General features: G+C 38.7%; 1 protein-coding gene across 1 annotated transcript; it reads right to left on the reverse strand.

Annotated features, from left to right (window-relative positions):
* Positions 1-259: 259 nt before the first annotated feature.
* Positions 260-24,127, reverse strand: LOC306827571 (MAGUK p55 subfamily member 7-like). The gene is made up of 17 exons (XM_079349485.1): positions 23,834-24,127; positions 22,008-22,126; positions 21,197-21,274; positions 18,969-19,049; positions 16,779-16,913; positions 13,989-14,070; positions 13,778-13,863; positions 12,943-13,020; positions 12,136-12,332; positions 11,995-12,053; positions 11,484-11,528; positions 7,253-7,426; positions 5,289-5,369; positions 5,095-5,188; positions 4,806-4,914; positions 2,721-2,861; positions 260-1,189 (listed from the first exon to the last, which is right to left on the reverse strand). The coding sequence occupies exons 2-17, from the start codon at positions 22,098-22,100 to the stop codon at positions 956-958; spliced, it is 1,767 nt and encodes a 588-aa protein (XP_079205611.1). The 5' UTR covers positions 22,101-22,126; positions 23,834-24,127; the 3' UTR covers positions 260-955.
* Positions 24,128-24,149: the final 22 nt, after the last annotated feature.

A 24,149-nucleotide genomic window follows, 5' to 3' on the forward strand; every position in this document is an offset into this window, starting at 1 on the left:
AAACCATTTGCTAAACAAAGACACACGTACATATTTGTGAGCTCAGTCATGTTAGTGGGATAGATCAAGCCTTTTAATAAAGAACTGACTCTTGCAGCATTTCAGATTTCGTTTACTCTTTGATTTCGAAAACAGCTTCTTTTTGAGAGGGGTGGATGGTGTCGTCACACATTAACATGGGAATATACACACTATAAAAGTCATTATAATATTATACGTCATTACATTAGTTTGTAAAAATAAAATGAATGGCTGGTTAATTTTTTAATCCACCTGCCACAGTGGCAGGAAGGTGAAAAAGTACATTTCCAGCCCTGATTGGAATGGCACCTGAGATTAAACTTGATAACATTTTATCTGTCCGAAGGGAACCTGAAAACCCCCCCGCCCCCTGCTGTGGACAATCCTGAAACATGCAGCCAACAAACAGGCATTCCTCCTTTTTCCTGCACAGACTTTAATGGACTTTTATCTTCTGTCTGTCCTTATTTTGTTCAGCTTGTTGTTGGCAGCATGTCTCCCTGGCTGCTACTAATAATATTTCTCTGGTGTACATTACAGTTAATTGAAGTGCAGCAGCTGTCAGAATAATTACATGCTGATGTTTGCGACTTGGCAGGGGACGATTACACTCAGCCACAAACTCTGGAGAGTTTCCTTTTTTTCCTACTTTTTTTCGTCTCCTCCATCCTGCGAGTCAACGTTATTTCAGCCTGATGCCAACAGAAAAACTGGCGCTAAGACAAACGGAGGGAGAGATGGATTCTGTTTGGCAAATTCTATACATACTGGTAGACACTATGGAAAACTGTGGTAGTTGCAGGACTTAATTACAAATGGCAAAAAAAAATTATAGAAATTCAATGTTTATGAGGAGAAATTAAGACAATTCTTTTTGTTCTTTTGCTCGTTTTTTTTTTTTTTCTTCTTCTTTTTTCTTTTGTGGTTAGAAAATTCAAACCCAGCCACCCAAATGGCTGCAACTTCTCCGTGCTTTTGTTGGAGAAGAGGGGCAAATCCACTCTGCAGGAATCCACTGGATGTCTGCCTCCTCCATCCTCTTCAGGTCGGCCTTCAGCTCTCTTAACGCCACAGCGATATCACCGTTGACAATCACTTTGTCAAACAAGTGACCGCACTGGCTCTCCATGGTTTCAGCTGAGTTAATCATGTCCTCGAAATCCTCCTCCTGTGACACGAGAAAACCAGGATAAACAAAACTTAGAAACATGATGCTACATTTAGGTCCCACTATGTCAATCAACCTGATTTTATAATCTGATTAGTGTGTTGAGTAAAATATACATTCAGGACTAATGCAACCTCTATCCATGTAATGCCAATGCTTCATTTTCATATCAAAGGTCATTATGTTGTTGAATAACAGACACTTTAGCTTAATCTACCACTTCGGCTAATTTTTTTTTTTTTACATCACGTCTCTGTCCTAAAAGTGTCAGATGTAGACTTTAAAATTTAAACTTAAACTTACAGTGTGAGATTTGTACGTTCTCCTAACTCAAAAGCACAGATGAAATACTCGGTTCTGATTGGGAAGGGGGCGGTGCATGAAAGGGTGCGCTCACACGAGATAATCTGTACCGTGCCCAAACATGATTGACCCCCAAAGTCAGCACACGGCACCAACACATGCGCCAAACATCTACATGAAGTATAATCAATACCATGTTTCTCTTTTCAAGAAATCCCGGAGTGTGATGGATGTATCAAAATTACTACAAACCACACGTCCTTTTCAAAAAAAAGAAAAAATCTGCCTGTCTTGTGAACTGAGCAAGCTTCATGATCACGTATGTTTTGTATTACGACGTTATGTACCAGAGCTAACCGTGCCCTTCATTGTCCTGCCCATTTGTGTTCCCGACTATCACCGGCTGTGTTCAAACATCAACTCTCCATGACTTTAAAAGAACACATTTTTGTTTGCACCGCGCCAGTGATGGGATAAGGAAATGTTCAGGAGTGCAGTGCATGAAAGGGGCTTAACAAATACTGCAGCTGAAGTCTCACCAGTCTCACCATATGCTGACAGAAAAATCTCCTGAGTAGTCTTTTCTCCATAATCTGCACATACTGTATCGTAACACAACATGGGACGGATCCACATGACCGTTCAACTGTAAATACTGAGGCATAAAATGTTGTTACATGCTCAAGGAGTCAGTCACGGAGAGCAGGACTTTTTTTTACAACAGCTGTAGTATGGGTTGAAAGCACAGCCCTGTAAGATATGCTCGAAATATCTCAGGGCTGTGGTATTTAGCAGTGGGCAAACTCCATCCAGGCTGCAAACCAGGTGTGTGACCTGATGGGTTTAATAAGGGCAACATGCGCAGTAAGGGTCAAAAAGTGAGAGGGAAGCCAGATGGGGATTATGAGAGTTATCTGGCATCTTTTTGTTATGTCTGAAATATGTCGACCATCAAACAAATTGTGCTTGTTTGGAGACACCTGAACACCTCACTCACTCCCGTTAAGTTATGGAACAAGAAGCCACCCACCGAGCAGCTTGTAACTCCCCTGTCTCTTAAATGTCTCTTAAATGCAAACCACAGGGTCAACCATGTGTAAGGTAAGGTGTGGGCATGAGTAAGGGAGTTTTACCTCACTCCGCCCTGCATGTTACAAGACATGGAACAAGCACCTGACTTCACACATGAACTTGTGTCAGATGTGTGTTGCGTTCAGGTTTCTCTTACTGAGAGGATCCTCACTGAGTTGCTCTCTTCGTCACTGATGAACTTAGCTCTCCTTCGGGTGAGGCGCAGCTCCTCGATGTGCGGGGGCTTCACAAACACCACGTAGGGTTTGAATTCCGACATGTACACGCGCTTTATTTTCTATTGTGGCAAAGAAAAAAGTTATAGGAGGAGTTAATAGAGTTCTTTTTGCAGTAAAGTCTGGTATCAGAGTTCTTTTGAAGCCACAGCCATTTTACATGTGGCATAAACGCTCGGCTATCTGACACCCCAAACATCAAGAGTAAGTAGTAATCATTTTTGGTACAATAAGTTTTCTAAATAGTTGCAAACATTAAAGGCAAAAACACATTTAAAGAAGATCACAAAACAGAATCATAATTGGTCTTTGACATCTGTTGATTTTGTGGATCTACTAGAATTACATTACAATATTGTGAAGAAAAAACTTGAATGACCTTTCATGCTAAAATACAATAACACAAAAATAAAAAAAAATACAATTCAATATGATATGAGGGGATACAATTTCTTATCCCTTTGGAGGAATTCTTCTTGGGACCAAATGCTGCACACATTTAGCTGCCACCATAAAAAAACATCATCAAATTCAACAAAACAACAACAACAGTCACATGTCAACAGAAAAGCACAAACCAATGAAAACCAAAAACAATGACCAATTATTAGTCATTGTTACTATTCAACCTTCAGTGTGATACTGCTTTTGAAAAGTTTTACATGCAGCATATGATAGAAAAAAAGCATTAATATCATTCATCATTTTGTCATTGGACTCAACCAAGAGAAACCAGTTCTGAACACATGTGGTTTAATTGATTAATCAGTCATGCTTTGGTGGCCTGTTTGAGCTGGAGGTATCTGCTTTTTCATTAAAGATAAAGGCCAACAGGTGAAATGGTAATAAGCAGTATTCAGAACACCTGGTGATGCACATGGTGAATGGACCTTGTGTTGTTATTCTTTATCTCAGCACTCATGGAATGCATTTTGTCCAATCAGATGACTTGGTCTTCACTTATTCTTTCATTATTTTAAATAATCTTAAATATTGAAATTGACGGAGGAATGTTGAAGACTGGTTAAATTGATTAAAACAATTTAAACCATGAGGGATTACTTTCCATGCTGTCTAATAATGTGCAGGCTGTCATATGCAACAGATCAACAAAGACCACAGACATGATACAGTATGTTTGTTATTTTATTGTTCTTCCTGTTGTTTCCCTTTCTACATTGATTTCGCCCTGCACTGACCTGAGGAGGGAAAAGAACAGTATGTGCCTCTTTGATTACACATGGGCCTTGTTTAGACTGCTGAACAAACCATATCCAGGTTTAATTCAAATGGGTTCAGAACGTTTGGACAGGAAAAAAAAATGAATTTTGCAGAATCAGATCCAAGTCAGTGGTTGAAATTTCAACCAATTCAATTTCAACTTTTAATCATGCGTTTAACAACATTTAACAACAAAGATTGTCTGATTTACATTGACAAACAACGTTAGGCCTAATCTGTCAACTCTACACTTGCAAATCCTGACGGCTGACGACAGTCTTTGTTGAAGGTATAGTTTATGCTGAGCTTCATTACAGTGTTAAAATGCCATTAAGTCAACAGGCCTTATTTGTAAGTGTGGACCTTAATTCTAAGGGTGTACCACATGTAAAAGTCAATGCTTTCCACCCTTACTCAGGCACTTCAACAAACTCGGATGAAGCCTGAGATCCTACACTGTCTCCCCACCATGCACTACTGCCAATTCCGTGCTTGATGGAGCGCTAGGTCAATTGGAAACCCTGCTGCCAGGAACCTAAGACTCCAGTGGTGACACGCAGGCCCTCTGAAACGTTGTTTTTTTTCTTATTTAATCATCCACAAGTCATTTGATAAAAACTATTACGTTTCATAGAGACCTTGAGCTTTGTAAGAACCTGTTTGAATGATTTACCAGGAACACATGAATAATTTTGGCTCAAAAATGTCATTGGAAAAAAGTAATCCAAATTTAGTTGGCTACATAAAACAAATTTAATTAGCATCTCTGATGAAATAATACTTACACTAGGGTGCAAATCCAGAAGGCACACCTTGCCCTCAGCCATCACTCTGTGCACAGAGTCTAGACTAGTGCCATAGTAGTGTCCTTTGTGTCTCCCATACTCTATAAACCTGGAAGAGAGAAACAGAAACCGACAGGAAAGAGAGAGAGACAGCAAGAAATGGTACTCAGACATTACCAGAAAGGGAGGACATTACCCTCATAAATGGCTAGAGAGGAAGAGTTTGTGAACAAAGCACCAGTGGGACTATTTTTAACATCCTGGGAATGGAAACCTTAAAAAACAGCACCTTTGATTGAGAATATCCTCTTCAAACATGTGAATGGATACAAAATGATAATCCACCCCATCTTTCTCCTGCCTCCTCTTCTCACGTGTGCTGTCTGAAAAAGAGAAACACAGGGGACTGACACAGATTTCAATGAGGAGAAACCATTACTGGGGGCAAGAGGTAAAGGTGAGGGTTTTGGATGTCTGTCTTACACGGCACTGTGACGCCATAGTGGTCAGGGTCGGATATCAGCAGCCTCCTTTTCAGTTCACTTACGCCAACGCCGCTAGGCCCTGGAGACCAAGATCAAAATCACTAATGTTTTCCTCACGACAAGTCTAACATCGAATAGGCTTAGCGATCTGGTGACACGTCTGTCTTTATCATTTGAGAAGAAGAAGTGAAAGAGAGTCAGACTGAGGTCTGATTTTGGCGTGATTTCAGTCTGAATTTTTTTTTTCCATAGCATCACATCTAAATGTGACATCTGCAAAGCCACACATGCAGTATCAGTGTCATTAAGTGTAGGATGCACAGGATGGAGCAACAATATACACACTTGAATACTTTGTAGGATATGGGATTTTCAGATTTGTGCACTATGAGATCGCATCAGACTCTAATGGAGCACCGTCCCAAAGTAGGATTCCTTACATACCTGCCTTTTCCATCATAGCGTTGCATAAGCTCAATACATTACAAAATATCAAGTTTATGGACTCTGCACTTTAACACTGCTGATGAATTCCACAGCTGCTCCACAGAACTGAGAAAAGAGAGAAGGGCTCTTTGGCAACTTTTAAAGTTTTTACATTTACTCAGTTTGTTTGCCTTAGAGAGGTCACTACCACCAATAATTCTTTTTTTTTAATTTAAAGCTCCTTTGAGAAACTTTTCCTTTGTGTTGATCGTGGCATCCCTGTAGACAAAGTAATTGTGTCCTGTAAATGTGTTAGAAAGAGTCAATAAATGTAGTCAACTGTATCACTCACTGTCAACATTTGCTGTGCAAAAGTGTAAATTAAGGTTTCTACAGTAGGAACCTTTACGGCAATTAAGAAGTGGTCAGTCTTTATGCTGATGTTCTCTTTTGCTTTTGTACAGTAGGTCATTATGAGGCATCAGTATTCATTTGAGTTTGTTTCATAAGCAGCTTACAACTCCTCACAGGAGCTTTAAAGTCCAGATGAAGGTTACATTTCTAACCTTCATGGTCATACACTATCTAGCAGGTCCTGCTATAGCAACCCACAGTTTCCCTGTCTCTAGCTCTCATCATTAATAAGCTGACTGTTGTTAATAATGAACTTCAGTCAATGAAGAGCCTTTACAGCAGATAGTAAAATGTATTGCAGAGTCGGGGTGAGCTCAAAAGCAATTAAGGAGGTTTACATGTAAATCCAGGCTGTCTTTACTGTTCTAGTTTGATGATGGAGAACTTGGCTGACATTATTAGGGATCTTATTCATAATCCATCCGTCCCTTTCGCTCCATTCGTCTATCATTCATCTCTATTCTATCTGGACTTGTTTAACACCTCTTCAGTTTAACGTGTCTCTCCCCTTCAGCCTTCAGTTTTACTATCTTTCCCTTGTCTTACATCTCTTCTTTTCTTCTCTTTTCTTTCTTCATTAACCCTCAGTCACAGGTGATCAACAGTTGCATCATAATCTGACATTAAACAGGCTAAATGTAAAACTCCATGGGGATAGCTTTAGCCCAAAATACAGGTCTGCAGGGTTGGCAGAGAACTGAATTTGGGGTGGGCCACAAAGTAACATAAGAGAACATAATATATTCTGCCTTTGAGTTTTTTGACAGTGTTTACGTGGTTCTGATGGGAAATAATTGTTCATGTACTGAAGAGTTGAAGCATAAATCTTCATCTATGCAATACTTATTTTTCCTTTTGATCAACTGCAGCTTCAATAATGTTGTCCTTTAATGAATAGGGTCATCACTGTTTTGATTTTGAGGGCAAAGCAAAGCAGTGGGATAACATTAAACAGGATATAACTGACCACAAAAAAGCATTTTCTTAAAAATGTTATATATTGGACTGGCTGACAGCAAAGAAACCTGTCAAACTAAACTTTTTGAATAGTACTCCAAAGCAAAATTTTCCTCACAAGATGGTGAACTTGTTTTGTTTTCTTTGAGTCCAGCTCATACATACCAACCAGAACAACCAATCGGTGTCTGTCCGTGGGGTCTCTGTAGTGTGGGATCACCTCTATATAGGTAGGGGCAGTAAATGTGCTGTGTACACCTGTGCTCCACCTCTTGGCCCGTGCTGCTTCTCTGACCCAGCTGCTCTTTCTCCCGAGCCGAAAGCTTCTTCTTAAACCAGCTGAAAACAAAGAACCAGTCAAGTTTTTTGCGTATAAACCAAAGTTTCCTGTCATTAATAGTCTTAAATTAAACCTGCATCTTTGCATTTCAACAGAATATCCGGCCTACCATTGGCTTATGAAGCACTGAAGATTTGCCTGCGTCTCAAGACCACTTAAATATCTCAGTCTTGTCTCTGACTCAAACCCATTTGTACTTGGTCATGTCTCTCACTTGGACAAACACGATGAGGCTTTTCATTTTTAGAAACTGTTAAAACCACTGCAGGGACAACATTCATTAAACTGCATTGCCTGACTTATCCAAGTGTTTTTAATTTCACAAAACATCAGATGATGTAACCTCTGCTATAAGCCACCAACTTTTAAGGGCTTTCAGTGTAGACAGAAGGTCAAGGTAATAGACCAGTTTGTAGTGACCACCAATTGAACTATTAGAAACCAGAATATGTATGGGTCTACAGATTCTACTATTTTTAAGCCAATACAGATTATCCTTACAGTGACCAATAACTTGGCAATAACATCATTTTTAGGCCCGAGCACCAACCTCAGAGTGAGGAACCTATTGAAACTGAAGGAGTTATTATTCTCCTTCTCCACAATTAATTGCTTATTTGGGGGCTTTAACATGCACAAAAACTCACCAAGCTTTACCCAAAATTCAGCCTTATATAAATTTTACATATGAAAGAGGTTCAGTGCATGGCCGTCGCTGAATGGATCCACAGCGCCCCAAAATGTCACTCAGGGTGTCGTTAACTTACATGCACAAAAAGTGGTGAGCCATTTGTAGCTTGATGAGAAAGAAACAACACAATGCCCATACTAAATGGGCAGGAAGTGTGCTACGTACAGTCAAAGTCATTTTTTGGCTTTTTTCTTCCCTCTTTGAAGGCACTTGTCTGAGGGTGATCATCTGAACAATTCAAGTCTGGTATCAAAGAAAAGTAGACAAGTTCAAGATTTAAAAGTGTGCGAACCACAATGTTTCACCACAGTACATGACTGTGATGAGCTCAAAGTTTGATAACGTTTTGGCACGCCGCCAATGAAATGATTGTTGTAACTCTAACATACAGTAATCTATCATCACCAAATTGGTCATGCAAGATACGGGGCCCGCCCTGAGTACATCCACGATTAAAATTAATTTTTTAGTCACAGCCCCACCTGTTGACAAGGAAGTCACTACTTCTAAATTAGCACCAGCCATTCAGACACATTTGCTCATATCCCCCTGAATATTTATGTGGACTATCCGAAGACACTGGAAATATTATGCTTCCAAGTTCAAAGGTCTGTGTACACGTCATCTTACACGTCATTCACCAACAATATAATAAGTTATTTGAGGGGCTTAACATAGTCATTTACAAACAAAACTTTTCATGAGGGTATAATAATAATAATAATATGTGCCAGCATATGCCACTTATACTGTATGTTGCATATGCTGGGGCATGTGCCGGCCTGACACTGTACATCAGCGGACCCAAATCGCATTGTTCACTCATATTTGGCATATGCCCCAGTACATAACAAATATGAGCGCCATATGCTTCAGCAAATGAGTGGACCAGGCCTGACACAGCAAGAGTGGACAAGAACGCCATATTATACTCATATGCAGGATACGCCGCTGCACACGAGGACCAGAACGGTGTATGCCTCTCATATGCGTTATATGCCAAGGCACATGAGTGGACCAGGCCCGACACAGCACAGATGAGGACATATGCTGCGGCGAGAGGGGACCAGAACAGCATATGCCACTCATGTGCTCCAGCAATAGACATTTGTGGCTTAAGTTACTCAGCAATTCATGTAATTCCATGATCAATGTCCTTTTAACATGACTGAAAGTGCAACACTTGAAACCATTTTAAAAAGCACCACTTACTATAACAGAAAGAATTGAGTGCTGCAATTGAAAAGAGAGGCAGAATAAAAGATTACAGCATCATTTAAGAAACCATCAACACCCAAAAACTACAATAAGCAACACAAAACCCTGTTAAGAGATGACAATACAGTCTGTCTCGCAATGCTTGAAGGCTGTCTGACAGCAATCGTCTGCCATGCGACTGCGGTCTGGCCTGGCTTGGCAGGCTTGCTCTCTTTTATGAAGTTAACTGCTGCTAAGTGATGCTGCCAGGCTTTCATTGACGTCAGCTGCCATTTCATTTTGTAAGCAAATCTGTTAATTTCCTCTCCACGCTTAGTTTTAGGAATACGGCCATATGATTGAAGATTAAAAACTTATGTTTACATTAGAGTTTACTGATGATTTTACTCTTAATGTAAAAGGTAATACACTAACCAATGTAAGACAAGAAAAAATCCTCTCCTATTATCTAGAGAAAAAAAGCTGTCAATCTTAAGTAATTTTGGCAATGAATTCCTCCTCTGTCATCGCTCTCATCCATAAAAGCTGTACTTTTGTTGGCAAGGCTACATGAGATTTCTTTCTTCCATGGATTAAATACATAACGGGTAGACAAGAGATAAGACTGAAATGAGAGGATGACATGCAGCAAAAATTGCGACAGAGCTTTTCTTGTCAAGATTATAAGATACAGAACCAAACCCTTGGTTCTTAGAAGTATCATAAATCCTCCACAAATTCACCAAGATCTTTAGGGCATTTATGAGGCACCTAATGATTCAGTGTTAACATCAGAAGAAATAGTTCAACAGTGGAAAAACAACTATTGAATTGATTCCACTCTGTCTTTTCTTCATTGGTGATGATGAAAATTTAGATTGTCTTTAACCTCATGGTATATATATTTAGGGTAGTAATTGAAGGAGATTGATTTTATTGTAAGCTCTTCTTTAAGTCCAATGGACTTCATTAAAATCAACCAACAATTTTTGACAGAAACATTCAAACCTAAAACAAGCTTAATAATTCTGAAAATAGTCAAATGCACACATGAGAATTGTTAGCTTGTGGTACATTGAAAAGATTTTGATGGTGGGATATATTTTTTTAGAGTGAAATTAAGTCACTAACACAGAGAGATTAAATCTGAATTTGACTTTTTTGTATTTCATTATTTGTGGCTTTAAGAGCTGATTAGCTCTTGATTTGTTTGGCTTGTCTTATAAAACACTTAAGAAGAAAATTGGAATGAGTGGGGTTTGCGACAGACAAGAAAAATGTTTGATTTTTTGTTGTAATCCACAGGGGTTTTCAAATTATAAACTACAGGTTAGTTTAGTGCAAAGCCTTGCAAGCAGAAGAAAACAGTTATGGCTGTGGCAAAAAAAGATGGCTATCACTGTTTATGGCTTGTTCATTAAAAAAAGAGTGTAATAACAATACATTTTGTTTTACAGGGGACAAATGCATTATGCTAGCTGTGGCAGCTCTAGCTATTTAGCAGGAGGTGGTCGTCATCTAACTCACAACAAGAAAGTGCTTCACAATGCTTTGTCTGGTTTATCTACACACAGACACACAGACACACACACACACACACACACACACACACACACACACTCTCTCTCTCTCTCTCTCTCTCTCTTGAGTGCTCTACATGAAGTCGTTTGGTCACGCAGCATCAATAAGTTTATGCCAGACAATGAGGTAACACAGAGTCTGAACCATGTCGTGAGCTGGAAACTGGCCTGAGATAAAATGAAATGCATGTTAATTAAAGCCTAGACTGAACTGATAAAATATGTAATGACCCTGTGAACAGATGTAAAGTACCCTTTAATAATCAGTCTGAAATGCATACACCCATATAAACCATATGAACATCCTACACTGCTGATATACATCATATCCAATCCATGAGATCAAGACCAACAGAACACTGTGAAGACTAAAACCACATTTGCTGTTTGCGTTTTCTCCCATAAATCTAAAAACCACAAAACTATCAACATAAAACCTGGTTCATCAATATTTAAACTTGAAATAAACTACAGTTTCCTAAAGATCAATGCTTTGAGCAGTTATGTCCAAATAGAATTTTACTTTCACCGATCTACAGTATTTCCCAGTATCAGTGAAACTGATGTTTAACAAGTTCAGCATCTCACCAATGTGGATCCCCGTTATTGCTCTGTAGTCTACATCCTCCATTACTGGAAAACAAAAAATAAAGTAAGAACATGAGAGGACAGTTCGAAAATAATGCGCTCAAACTACAATAAAACTATTTATATCTAAACATGATGATGACAAAACATGATGCATTTGAGGAAATACTGTTATTGTTTTTAGATAATACACCTCTGTAAATCTTTAACAACCAAAACACAAAAACGTACATGTCTTTCATGTTATTAGAATTATGCTGAAGGTGAGTGTTCCAGAGCAAATTAACCCAGACAAACATTACCTTCTCCCTCATCTGTGCAGCATGTGGAGAAAACAAATGTGGTGAGTGCAACAGCAGAGCAGTAGAGCTCAACCATGACCCTGATCTTGAGACGTGACCTGTCACCTCTCAGCTCAGCACTAACGGACCACAAATGTGTTTATTGGAAAGTGTTAAAAGGTTTTATTCCTTTCATGTACTGATTTTATGGAACAGCGTTGGCTCATCACCTTGGGGTTTGACTCGTCGAGGCTTGAACAGAGCTTTAGGTCGCTGTAGTGCAACTCTCCTGCGCAAAAAAAACACAAGACATCTAAATAGCATTCAGACATTATGTCATAAAGATTTTATAGAAGAGCAAGACGTGCAACCTTTCATGAAGCTGCTTGGAGGGGATGAGTCCTGCTTGAGTGCTGCTGCCTCCGACATGACAGGCCTGCCACCAGGTGTCGTCCTCCATGCTGACAATCTGGAGGACGTCGCCTCTTTTAAAGGCTAATGCTGCGTCTTTACAGGGAACTGCAGGATCCCCAAGAGGATCATAATCAAAAAGAGGCCGCAAGTACACCTAAGGAAAAAATATTTTGTATAGTTTTAGCCTTAAAAGATGACTAGAAGTTGACAAAGACAATCCATGTTTTGTCTGTGTCTTTCTGTTCTGCAGCTAGAGAACTCATCTAGAGATGCATTTAAGCACATGTGAGTGTAGACGTTTGAAATATGACCATGATGAAAGACAATCATTTATCATGATCCTTTAAAAATTCTCCCTGCACTGATTGTTTCGAATGTCTTGGACATCCACTTCATGTATGTGATGATAGTGGCCCAGAAATCTAAACAAAAGAGGATTCTGTTAGTTCAGTGATTCAGCATAAGGTGAATAGATTGTTATTGTTGAGTGTCTGCAGTCAAACATGTGAGAAGTGTAAAATGATCAGTTTTTCTTTGATATTATAAAAGTACTGTATGTGTCTCATTTGACTGATCTGATGTAAATGTACTCCCTGACATCATGCTGCATTGGCAGCATTGTAGCAAAGATACAGAATAAAAACCAAACATGCAAAATACCACTGATTTTATCCCCTTTTACTGAAACCATGTGGGCACATGCTGCAGTGTTGCTTGCTCATATTAAAATACACACGTCACAGATTATGCATGCCTTACTGTACCTTCTTCTTATGAGGGGACATTTCTCTGCTGGATGAGGCTGGAATGATTACGAACTTCACTTCACCTTGAGAACAATCCTGCACAAGAACAACACAAGGAGAAGTCTGAAGCTTTGGGGAATAATTCAGTTCCAATCTTTTTTATTTTCTTGGAGATAATTGGGTGAGAAGTGTGATACCTGTATAGTTTAAATGTGAAGTTAGATAGCAATGATATGATGTAAAGATGGAGAGCACGGGGAAATGTCTACCTTTGTTTGGTACCAACATAATAACAGCAGCCTACCAGCCACTTTAATAATTAATCACAACAAAACTTGTAGTGCTAAAGGTTAAAAAGAAAGAAACACTCTTGGTATATTCTTTCTCTCTGTTGCACTCTCTCTGTCTTTATGCTAACCTAAGCAAAGTGCATGGTTATAGCTTTACAGGACGCCGTATTCACACACACACAAAAGCCCGAAGCAGTTTCTGAACTAGTCAGGAATGCAAACAGCCACATTTTTCACCCCCTTATTTTTTAATGCAGCTTCTGAGCAACATTTTCTGCATGAAGTCGGGGTGAGCTGATGTGTGAATGCAGCAGAATAAAAGTGAGGAACATTCTCCAAAATTGAAAGATTGGCTGGACGTTCTGTATTTGCTGACAATTGAAGTTATAAAATACTGCCAACATAATCCTTGATACGATTACATTGAAGTCAGAAACATAGCCAAGGGAAGAAATAAGAAGAGAAAAGAAGAGACTATAAGACACAAGACAAGAGGAGAAGGAGAAGAGAAGAGAAAAAAGGAACAGACACTCAATCAGGTAAGCTATGGAGGTGAGACTGACCAGAAGAGGAAGGACTTCCTTTGGCTTTTTGTGCTCCAGCGAGACTCCATTTACTTCTTTCAGCTCATCTCCTTCATGGATCAGGCCTTAAAAATGTTGGGAATACAAATGTAAATAAAATAAAAACAAATCTGTTATGCACACATTAGTACAATTTTATTCAAAGGCACAGGAATGGATGCGACTTTCATGCAGCACTTTTTCAGCTCACCGCTTTTATCAGCAGCACCTCCTCTCATAATCCTCGCCACAACAATAGCCCCAGTGGCTCTGTCCCGTTTAATGGTTGCCCCCTTGGGGTTAGAGATTATTGAATAAGAGATAGAAAGACAAACACACAAACAAGAGGGGAATTTTTGGGCAGTAACATAATAACATGTTGATTTCATTACAGTCCAGATATATTCAGAGTCACTTGAGTCCAGGGGAAGCTTATTGTATCAGCACGGACACATTCAGCCAACTGCCTTCATGTAAAACACAAAGCGCTGGAAAAGGTTACCCAAATCAGCATTATGTTCAACAGATGTTATTGATGTGAAGCAAATCGCAATGGAAAGAGCATCTTATGGAGATGGCTACAATCAGCGCACGCTCGGGTGTAACTCTGTTGTCTGGAAAACTAGAACATGTTGGATCAATCAAAGAGAGCATGTCAGAAAAAGGTCAGTCCCCCGTCCAATCTAGTGTTGGGATCAATACAAAAGTATGTTCTCTATTATTGGTCCTCATGCACAATCCCCCTTCAAAGCTAAAACACATATACATACACACATACAGTATACACTGTCGAAAATACTCCATCATGGATAAATGATGCTTCTATTTTATTAAGATCATATTTTATGAATCAGTCAACTTGCTGCGAGGGATATGATGGTCGCTTTGTCAGTAAGATACAGTATCTCAAGCATTTCAGTTCAATTTGGTGGAAAACTGAGGTCACATGCAAAGAAATGAGTGCTTACTTTTTGATGTTCCTCCAGGAATTTTTAAAACGAATTTTAACTGTGTGTGAATGCATTTTTGATTATTTCTGATATTTTCTAATAAACTGCTGGACCGGCTTTAGTGGAAAACAATCTGGCACATGCATCTCACAGCTGTCTGTCACTTTACGTATTTTATGGATACCTTGATCCACATGCAGATACAAAAGCTTTGTCAAACGTTTTTTTTGTTACTAAAATAGAAAATCGAAGGATTTAGCATATTTGGCGATCGTTTGTAACCTTTGTGCTCTGATTAGTTTCCAGTCTAGTTTCTGTTGATCCAGGAAATCCCAGATATAAAGGACAATGGCCTGGATTAAGGTGGAATCAGGCAGAAAAGTCAGGTAGTATCAAGTATACTAGGTTTGATAAGGGACCGTGAGATTTAGGGATATCTTAGCATATCCTGGGATGTTATTCCAATTCATTTGAACGCAGTGCAAAAAACATACGCACACACCATTCTGAAATGATGCGGTGTGTCACAACAGATATATGGCAACAAAGATGTGGAAGAATTGACTCTGTAAATTCCTGGTTAAGGAAAGTGAGCAGCAGTCCAGACACAAAGGGGATCCAGGCTGCTGCAGGAACAGATCCAGTCCAAGAGCTGCAGACCTGCTACACCTTGGCATTCACATCTTTAGCAGTCACGCTGCTTGACAACATGACATTAATCCAGTCGCTAGAGAAACCTCAGGGTAGGTTTTCTGCTTTGAACTGCCTGTGCTGGTCAGATGTTGTGGCAGGACAAATTGCACATATACTGTGAATGCAGTTGCCTTATTTCACGGTAATCTTCACTGAAATAACTACATTTGTGTAAGTTGTTACACAGAACCTATTAGAAACAGGCCGACATGCAGTACAGTTGTTCCTATTTACAGAGCCATGTCAGTTGTTCTGATGGACAGAGTGAAAAAATATTTTAAGTTCGTGTCATAGTTTGTAAAGCTGAGTTAAGATGTGTGACAATGGCAAAAAAAATGTTTTGCAAAGATTTATCCCAGTTTTATAGGCTTTCTACATGAGAGGTTTTAACTTTATGACGTAGTTTATGATTCGGAAAATTATTGCTGTTCATCAGATTTGGTGAGATTTAGATAGAAGAGAAGTTTGATTGCATGTACACTGATAAAAATACGACAGAAGTTGGCAGATCATTATCGTAGTTCAGCGAAATGATTTGAAATGAGGGAAATATGTTTCCCTGTTTTCCTCTGCCTCGCTCAAAAGAAAAAATAAATAAATGAATGTGTATGAACGGCTCCAATGATTGCATGTTATACAAGATAGAACATGTTATCTTTGTTTGAACCCAATAACCATCATAGCCAGGCTAGGGGTCCACCAATTATGAAAACTGAAGCCTATGTGGAAGTGAGAAATAGTGCAGTTCCTTGAGTGTTGACTTGAGGCTAGCTCCAAAAGTCAGAAGCACACCCATTTTTAATATTTAAATTTTTAAAGTTGAAATAAACATGTTTGCAGCTTGCTTCGATATATTCATTTGGCATGAACAGTTCACGTCTTCAGCAAGACACACTATTTTTCACAACTCCTTAGTTTTGATGAAAGCTAAGAGTTGTGAATAATTAGGGGTGTCACTGGTATGACTTAAGGAACAGGTTGTAGCTGTTTCCTAGGAGGCGAGGGCCCGCCTAATGTCCAGCTCGTTGCCTGTATCTTATTTGATCAAAAGTTTTGTTAAGCAATTACAAAATTGTGACCGGCATCAATGGGCTTCAAAAGTGCGCTTCAGAAACTTATGGGTGACATCAATGAGACTGTTTTATACAGTCTATGGGTCATTAGTAATGCTAAGATAACCTCATGTAAGCTTTAACCCTGATCAGAAATCACAGTGAAAGTGTGCCGATCTACTCAACACTCAGTAAGAAGTCAAAGAAGTGTATTTTGTAAATTGTGCAGCTTTTGATGTTAGCCATACAGGCAATAACATTAAAAAAATGCCTTTGCAGTCGAAGTGTGAGATTGTTTTCACTGACCAGAGGTTCTTTGGTTTTGACCAGACTGACAATTTTGACTGTATCTTCGTCGCTGTCCAGGACGTCATCAGGTATGGGTGGCAGAGTAGGCTCAAAGTCTCTCTGAGCTACAGCGTCATGGACAAACAGGACACTCTGTACATGAAAAAAGGAATTACAACAATTAGCATTAAGGAGTCTTTGGGGAAAGATTTGGCATTGGAGAGTGTATCCTCCTAAAAAAAAAAAAGGTATTACGATCAAATACTAGAGTAATCTTTTTAACAGTCTGATCACGTATCTGTGTCTTGTCTTCATGGAGCTCACAAAATAACAACATTTATCTTTCAACAGATGCACGTTTACAAGCCACATTTTAGGTTTTAAGCCTAAAATCCTGGTTGACATTGTAAAAATGATTAAATAGTAAAACATTTGGTGGGCCTGCATTCACTAAAGCATTTTAATCCAAAGCAGTACTTTCTTTATGGTCAAAGACTTACTTTTTGCCCGTACAAAAATGCCAAATTTAATTTAATTTTCAAAGTACTGCCAGCCTGTGGGCCACCTGAAAGCAACCCCCTCCTAACTCGGCCTGTCTGCAGTCACACTGGCTCGACACAAACATCACACGTCTGGAAAAAATATACCTCTCCAAAGTAGGACTGTCAAGTGATATATGACTGACTATCAATGCCCGGACAGTTCATTTAAGTTCAGTATTTGTTAACTTTGGCAGAGTCAAAACTCCAAGTTTGTTTGCAGAAAAACAATATTCTGGATCAGTCCTTTTCTGGACAAGAGTGCAAATCCAATAAAAGTGAATTTACTGTAATAAGAAAGAAGGAGACGAGGGACTGGAACATCTGCTCATCAGCTTAATTTTAACAATCAGCCAATCCATCCGTCAGTTAGTCTACTTGTTATCCCGGGTCCGTCAACAGTGGATCTGCTTAGAAACTGCCAACGCGTGAGAAATGTGTCTCTGGCCACTTTCAGAGACAGATTTTCTAAAAAAACAAACATTAATTTACAGAATATTAAACCTTGAGCCTTAAAAAGTATGTGTGAGCTCCTGCATTTAAGCCAAGAACAAACTGGTCATTAAAATGTTTAAACAAACTTGTTAGTTCTCGGAGGGCCTCAGCTCCTCATTATGAAACGCTACGACTTCTGCAGCTCACTGGAAAACTCTACGCTGTGTGTGTGTGTGTGTGTGTGTGTGTGTGTGTGTCTGAAATATAACTGTCAGCAGATCAGAAAAAAGGAAAAATGCATTGAGGAGTCTCGGCCTCTACATGAGTGAACACTAATAAACATAGCTAGGGAGTAGATTAGCTTCAGTGCCAGTGTGGTTAAAAGATGTCAGCACCCCTCAGCAGGCAGAATGATGAGGTGAAATCAAGTTGAATCCAATTTACAGTTGAACGAATTTGTCACTTTGTGTGACCCATATAAGAGCAGAATGTAGGAAACAGAATACTACGAGACATTTAATGTGCTCGGGCGTCTTAACAGCTTCAGAACAGCTCCGATGGAGCATGACAGCAGGAGAATTAGCAGCTGAAATTACTGCTCTAGTGTTAGCTATTTCTATAAGAGTGACTAAACATGTTACCACACCATTCATCAGGTGTTTTCTTATACTATAATGATCTGCTGAGGCACTGAAGTACAAGGAAGCAAACAATGATCCACGTGAACAGCAATTAAGTGATCTGCTTCAATGTCACAAAACCCAACAAGGCTCAGTCTAACAGTATCATCACAGACAGGAGATTGTGTTTGTGTAGTAATATTAAATGGATTAAGAAGTAATGCATATTTTGAAATATTATGATGTATTCAGTTGCCAAGAGATGTTGGATGACAGTATTGATACCACATTTAAGTGGGTGTGGAATTTCTTACTGTTGAATAAAAGCTGAAAACAGGAGCAGAGTACAAAGCTAGCTCTGTGATTGATTGTACACATTAGATTGACCAAAATCAGGATAACAGACTTACTGGATAGTTTAATTAAATGTCCGAAGATGCCACATAAAAATATCAGGCTACTTCGTCTGCCACATTTGTAACGAATTCAATTAAAACGTATGATCATTTTTGATAGCAAATCATCCTTAATTTTTTTTTTTTTTGTCATTTGGATTCTTGAGCTGCTCAAATTTTCTACAACATAACATCAACATGAAAGAAAATACTTTTCACCATAAAATGGGGTTTAGAAACAAGGTCAACCAGTTCTTTGGCTTCATCTCTGCAACTCTGGTGTAACAGCTCATCCACCAACTGGAAGCAGAGGAAATGAGTGATGGTTAGATTTTTGATAATTAGAGGAAAACATTTATATCATGGTCTGGGTGAGGTTACTGTAGAACAGCGAATACAGAGAAACAAGCAGACATAGACAAGAGTCAAATTTGACGGGGCATGTTAACATTACTGTCTTTATTTCTATAACTACTTCTTCACCTTATCATGCTTTTCACTTCACATGTTACTTTCTTTGGTTTTTGTCATTAAGTCACTGTTGGAAAAAAAATACTCCCTAATGTTCAAGCCTACACGACAACTGCGGCGACAGCTAAAACAGAGCAGCCCTGACCATCGACAGAAAGCGAAGAGGCAGAGGGACTGTGTGCGTAGTCGCCCATCTTGTCAAGCAGATAACTGTAATGACTTCTACTGCTTCAAGATGTGGAGGCACACTCCAGAGACACAATGCATGAAGGTCATTAGTTTCCACTGTGAGCAAACAGAAGCCTCTCTGAGAGGAAACAGACGCATGGTTTGGCCCTAACAGCGGGTCCTGATGATTTAAGCCAGGCGGAGAGTTGCTGTCAAACCAAATCTAGAGCAAAGGAGGAGAGGGTAAAGAGATGGAGAGGAGAGGGGTGAATAGACACTATGGGAACATGGCAAGAGTAACAATACAAATGGTTAACCTATCCAATTGGCAGCCACTGACTAAAACAGATCATTTAACAACCTCAATCTAGCCCTAAATATTACAAAATAGAATTGAGAAGAAGACATACAAAAAATAATAATTATGAAGCTTTCTTCTATTGAGAGAGATAACTTCTCATGGTCTAAACACAGCTATAGAGAACACAAATTTGATCATACATGGTTTAGTAAAAAAAAAAAAAAAAGTTTTTAGGCAATTCATCACAATCGATAGTGTTAAAAAGAAAGACTATTTGGGAAAGTCAAACTTACAAAAACTTGTTAGAGAGCAACATTAATGGTAGAGTAGGTAATTTCCTCTAGATACACTTTTTAAGATTTTGGTTGAAATTGTAAATAAACCTGACAGTAAATAATAATTCATGTGCTCTGAAAAAGAAAAGTCATCGGTTGCAGTTGTAAACATGTAAAAACTTTCTATCTATCTATCTGTCTGTCTGTCTGTCTGTCTGTCTGTCTGTCTGTCTGTCTGTCTGTCTGTCTGTCTGTCTGTCTGTCTGTCTGTCTGTCTGTCTGTCTGTCTGTCTGTCTGTCTATCAAGTTTGGGTTTTATCAAAGAAAGATATCGGCCGATATTTCGATATCATACATATCTCCATATTTTTTCTCCTGCTAATATTGATGTTGTATCCGTCCCAAAAACCTCATATCGGTCAGGTCGTGACACGTTTGTATTTATAGCTTTTTCAGTTTGACACTGATAATTCAATTAACCCTTGGCACCTCACTCGTTGTCAAATCTGACCCTTCTGTTATTTGAATAGGCCTGACACTGGATAAAGTCAGAGGACAGAAGAGTGCAACAGGAGGAAAACTGGAGAGTTAAGGGAAAGAAATGTGAAATGGGAGAGGGACTTTTGGTGAAAGGATGGAAGCAGAGAGTAAGGGAAAAATGTAAGAAGAACATGTTTCTTTAACACATGGCCCAGGATTACGAGGGGGGGGAAAAATCCAGAAATAAATATAGTACAATAATGCTAGAAAGAAGTCAGTGGGATAAAATGGAAATAATGGAGCAATGGTTGCTAACAGAAATGATGAAGACTGGTAAATGAATATGATGCATATCTAAGGGGAACAGTGACTGGTCTAGAGTTGCAGCATCAGTGGGAGTACTCTCTACTGTCACTTCATCTTAGATCTGAAGCTAAGCGTGCGGACTATACACTAAATGATTTTAGCAACCTTTGCTCGGCTATACTGTCTGTGACTTACTCCTGGCACACACATACAAAATGGTATCTGCTCTGAAACGCTGCCTTTCAAACTGTAATAGAGATTTGAGTGAAAATTTCATCACATGAGACAGGATGTATGTTCCACTTGTGATTCTGTATGACAGGAAAGTCATCAGTATATCTGAAGAATCACTTTAAATGACAAAAAAACAAAAACATTTCCCTGCTTCCCCTGCTGTCAAACTGTCTGCGTCTTTCTGTAAAAGACGTTTGGAGGGCGTCTCTTACATCTGAGGCCAGACTCGCTGCGTTCTCCTGGACGGGTACTGGGCTTCGCTCCTCAAAGCGCTTCAAACGCTCATGGATCTGCCAAGTTGAAGAAGAAGCCAATAACAGTAACGTTGTTTAAAGCAGTAAAAATACCCTTTCAACTTTACGTTGACGATTTATCCAAAATCAGCTACTTCTGCTATTGCTGCTGCTGGCAACATCCGTTTAATTTAATAGAATGCAATTGTTTCAAATACTTGCTCCAAATCAGGTACAACGTCTTTTATGTAGCCTACTTTTTTTTTTAAAGCATAAACTCCATATATTGACTAAACTAATTAATGAATTTATTACTTTCATTAATGTTGATGTAACTGTTTTTTGTAATTATTAACAATTAAATCATCCTTTAGAATATGCACCATGTTATAAGTATAACTAACAGGAAGTGAATATGATACAGCAGTTTAAATGAGGTCAATCTTGAGCTGCGACCACTTGCATGTGAATGCATTATTAATGTATTAACTGTAAATAGTTAGAATCAATAGTGTTATTCTGACAGGGATTCACTTTCACATAAAGCATTCTTGTAATCTTACTTTTATTACATTTGTATTTTCTCTGTATTTTACCTTTTACTGGCTTATCCGGTTATGGAGTATTTTAAATGTTTTTTAAAACTCTTTATATTATATAATTATAATATAATAATTACATTTGAATAATTATAATATGAAACCATCTTTGTACACATCCTACCTGCAGACTTTTGTTTTTTAGTGATTTTCATAAATATATCACATGAAATCATCAAATGTGTGTTGACCTTAAAGAGCAGGTGGAGCTTCTTCTCCATCAGCATGCTGTGGAGAAACTTATAGTCGTCCTCTCTGTCTGAGAGAAACTCTGGTTCAGACATCACTCATGAGCATAGAATGCACCGTCCTGGAAGAGGAGACACAGGGAACACACGCACTTAAAAACACACACACACACACACACACACACACACACACACACATCCCCACAGACACAAACAGCTCCACATGCACCTGTTAGTGATTTACAGAGTCTGTTTGCAAGGGTAGGAGGTCAAGAACCTGAAGAGAGAAGTCAAAGGCTAAACTGAAGGTGTGATGAAAGCGGAAAGGGGGGCCTTTAAAAGACCCCCGTTATGAGTATCATGACTTCATGCTCCAGTTTGGTAGTAGGCTATATTTGATCCACTCTGGGGATAAGGGAAGTGACAAGTTAAACTTCATGTATTCACCAAAAATATATTTTTGAGGTATGCATGTGTTTTCATTCAGCACAGCTTCGTCATTGATCTAAAAAAACTGATCAAAAATTGGACAAATTCCATACTAGAAATTATCTTTATTTTCTTGATACTGACTTTGTTTGTATCAGACAGAAATAAGAAACAACGGTGCGATAGCGATAGGAGAAAAATGTGTTGTGCAGCTTCTTATGAGATATTACTGCCACCTACTGCTGGAATGAGATATTGCAACACACACTGTTTTACATGTACATGTTGTTGTTGGTGGTCTGTTGTTGTGTATGTGAACTGTACGCACATATGCTTTTACACAAAAGCTCCTAGCAGAAGAAGCTATTTGAATATTAACCTCTATGCCATGTCAGTAACAAATTGAATAAATCAATAAATGATCAATGATACTCAGGCTTATGACGGGCTTTTTTTTGATGACACTAGACTTTAACGTATCTGCAGGATTAATGGCTCATTGCTGACTTTAAATGGCAAAAAAAAAAAAAAAAAACATGACTCACTGAAGGATAAATACCAGATGTCCTACACAAAGTGTGTATTTTACCTTTTGTCTTTTTTATTTTATAAATAAGATCATTGTATAATAAACGTGCAAATATGCAGACTTTTATGTTCAAGCTTTAGAAACAGGTAACCATGAACGCACTAATAAATTAAGATATTTTGTTAAAACAATAGCACGTTTGGTAACAGCTGTAACAACTGTATACTGAGGTACAGATCATGAGAAAGGAACATTCAAGAGTGGAAAAATGTAAAACAACTTAAACTACACTCACCACACAAGGTCCCTTATGCCACGTTCAGCCAGGCCATACCACTTAATGTCTCCAGCTTAATATGAGCTGCTATCAAACATCCACTTATAAATAGAAAGAAACAACCGTTTAGATTGTAGGGGCTTGGTCTGTCGGTTTTATTTAGTCAATATGATTCGGGGCTGACCCAAATCAAGCCAGCAGACAATCAATACAGCACTCAAAAGTTATGGGTGTAATGTTAGCTGAACCAATTCACTTACCACTAATACTACATTCACACAGATTTAATGGGCTGTATCTGAGGTCAACAGTTCTATCCTATTGGTTTTATTTTATTTTTACTACAAAAGACCAATTACAAGTTTTAGTGATGTTCATGATCTATCACAAAAAAAAGTAAAAAAAATAAAATAAAGTGGTTGTATCATATCACATTATTGTATCTTCCATCATTGGCTGAAGGCATTATTTGATGTGTATTATGGTTGTTGTTTTGTGTTATGCTCTTTCATAGTAACTTGTACAGCGTTGTGTTTTCGATAAAGATGGTTATCTAATCTAATTTTAATGAGACAGCGTTAACACTACACTTACCAAAGAAGCTGTTCTGTATGATCCTGTCCTTTGACCCATCTGAGGGGGAAATCGTTAAGAATTTATTTGCATCAAATGCTTCACCTGTTTAGAAGGCCCACTGACCAAAGGGACTTCTGTCCTGCCTCGTGAAATAGTATGAGGAGATGACAGCACGTAACTAGAGGGAAAACTATTTATGTAGAGAATATGATATGACTATTCAGTTTTAACCATTGGGTCAGAAACAGCAGAGCAGAGCGTGGGTGTGTCCCTTGTAAAAGTCAGCCAACGAGATGTGAATACGGAGGAGGAGTCTGTCGTAACAACGACCAGC

Source organism: Symphodus melops (assembly GCF_947650265.1).
Source record: "Symphodus melops genome assembly, chromosome: 7".
Classification (NCBI taxonomy): Eukaryota; Metazoa; Chordata; class Actinopteri; order Labriformes; family Labridae; genus Symphodus; species Symphodus melops.

Excerpts from the sequence above, each read along its gene's own strand:
- LOC306827571 (XM_079349485.1), bottom strand. The coding sequence starts at position 22,100 with ATGTCTGAACCAGAGTTTCTCTCAGACAGAGAGGACGACTATAAGTTT. Across the intron at positions 13,864-13,988 it reads AGGTGCTGCTGATAAAAGCG|GCCTGATCCATGAAGGAGAT; the intron begins GTGAGCTGAAAA and ends AACATTTTTAAG. Across the intron at positions 5,189-5,288 it reads CTATGGCGTCACAGTGCCGT|ACAGCACACGTGAGAAGAGG; the intron begins GTAAGACAGACA and ends TCTCTTTTTCAG.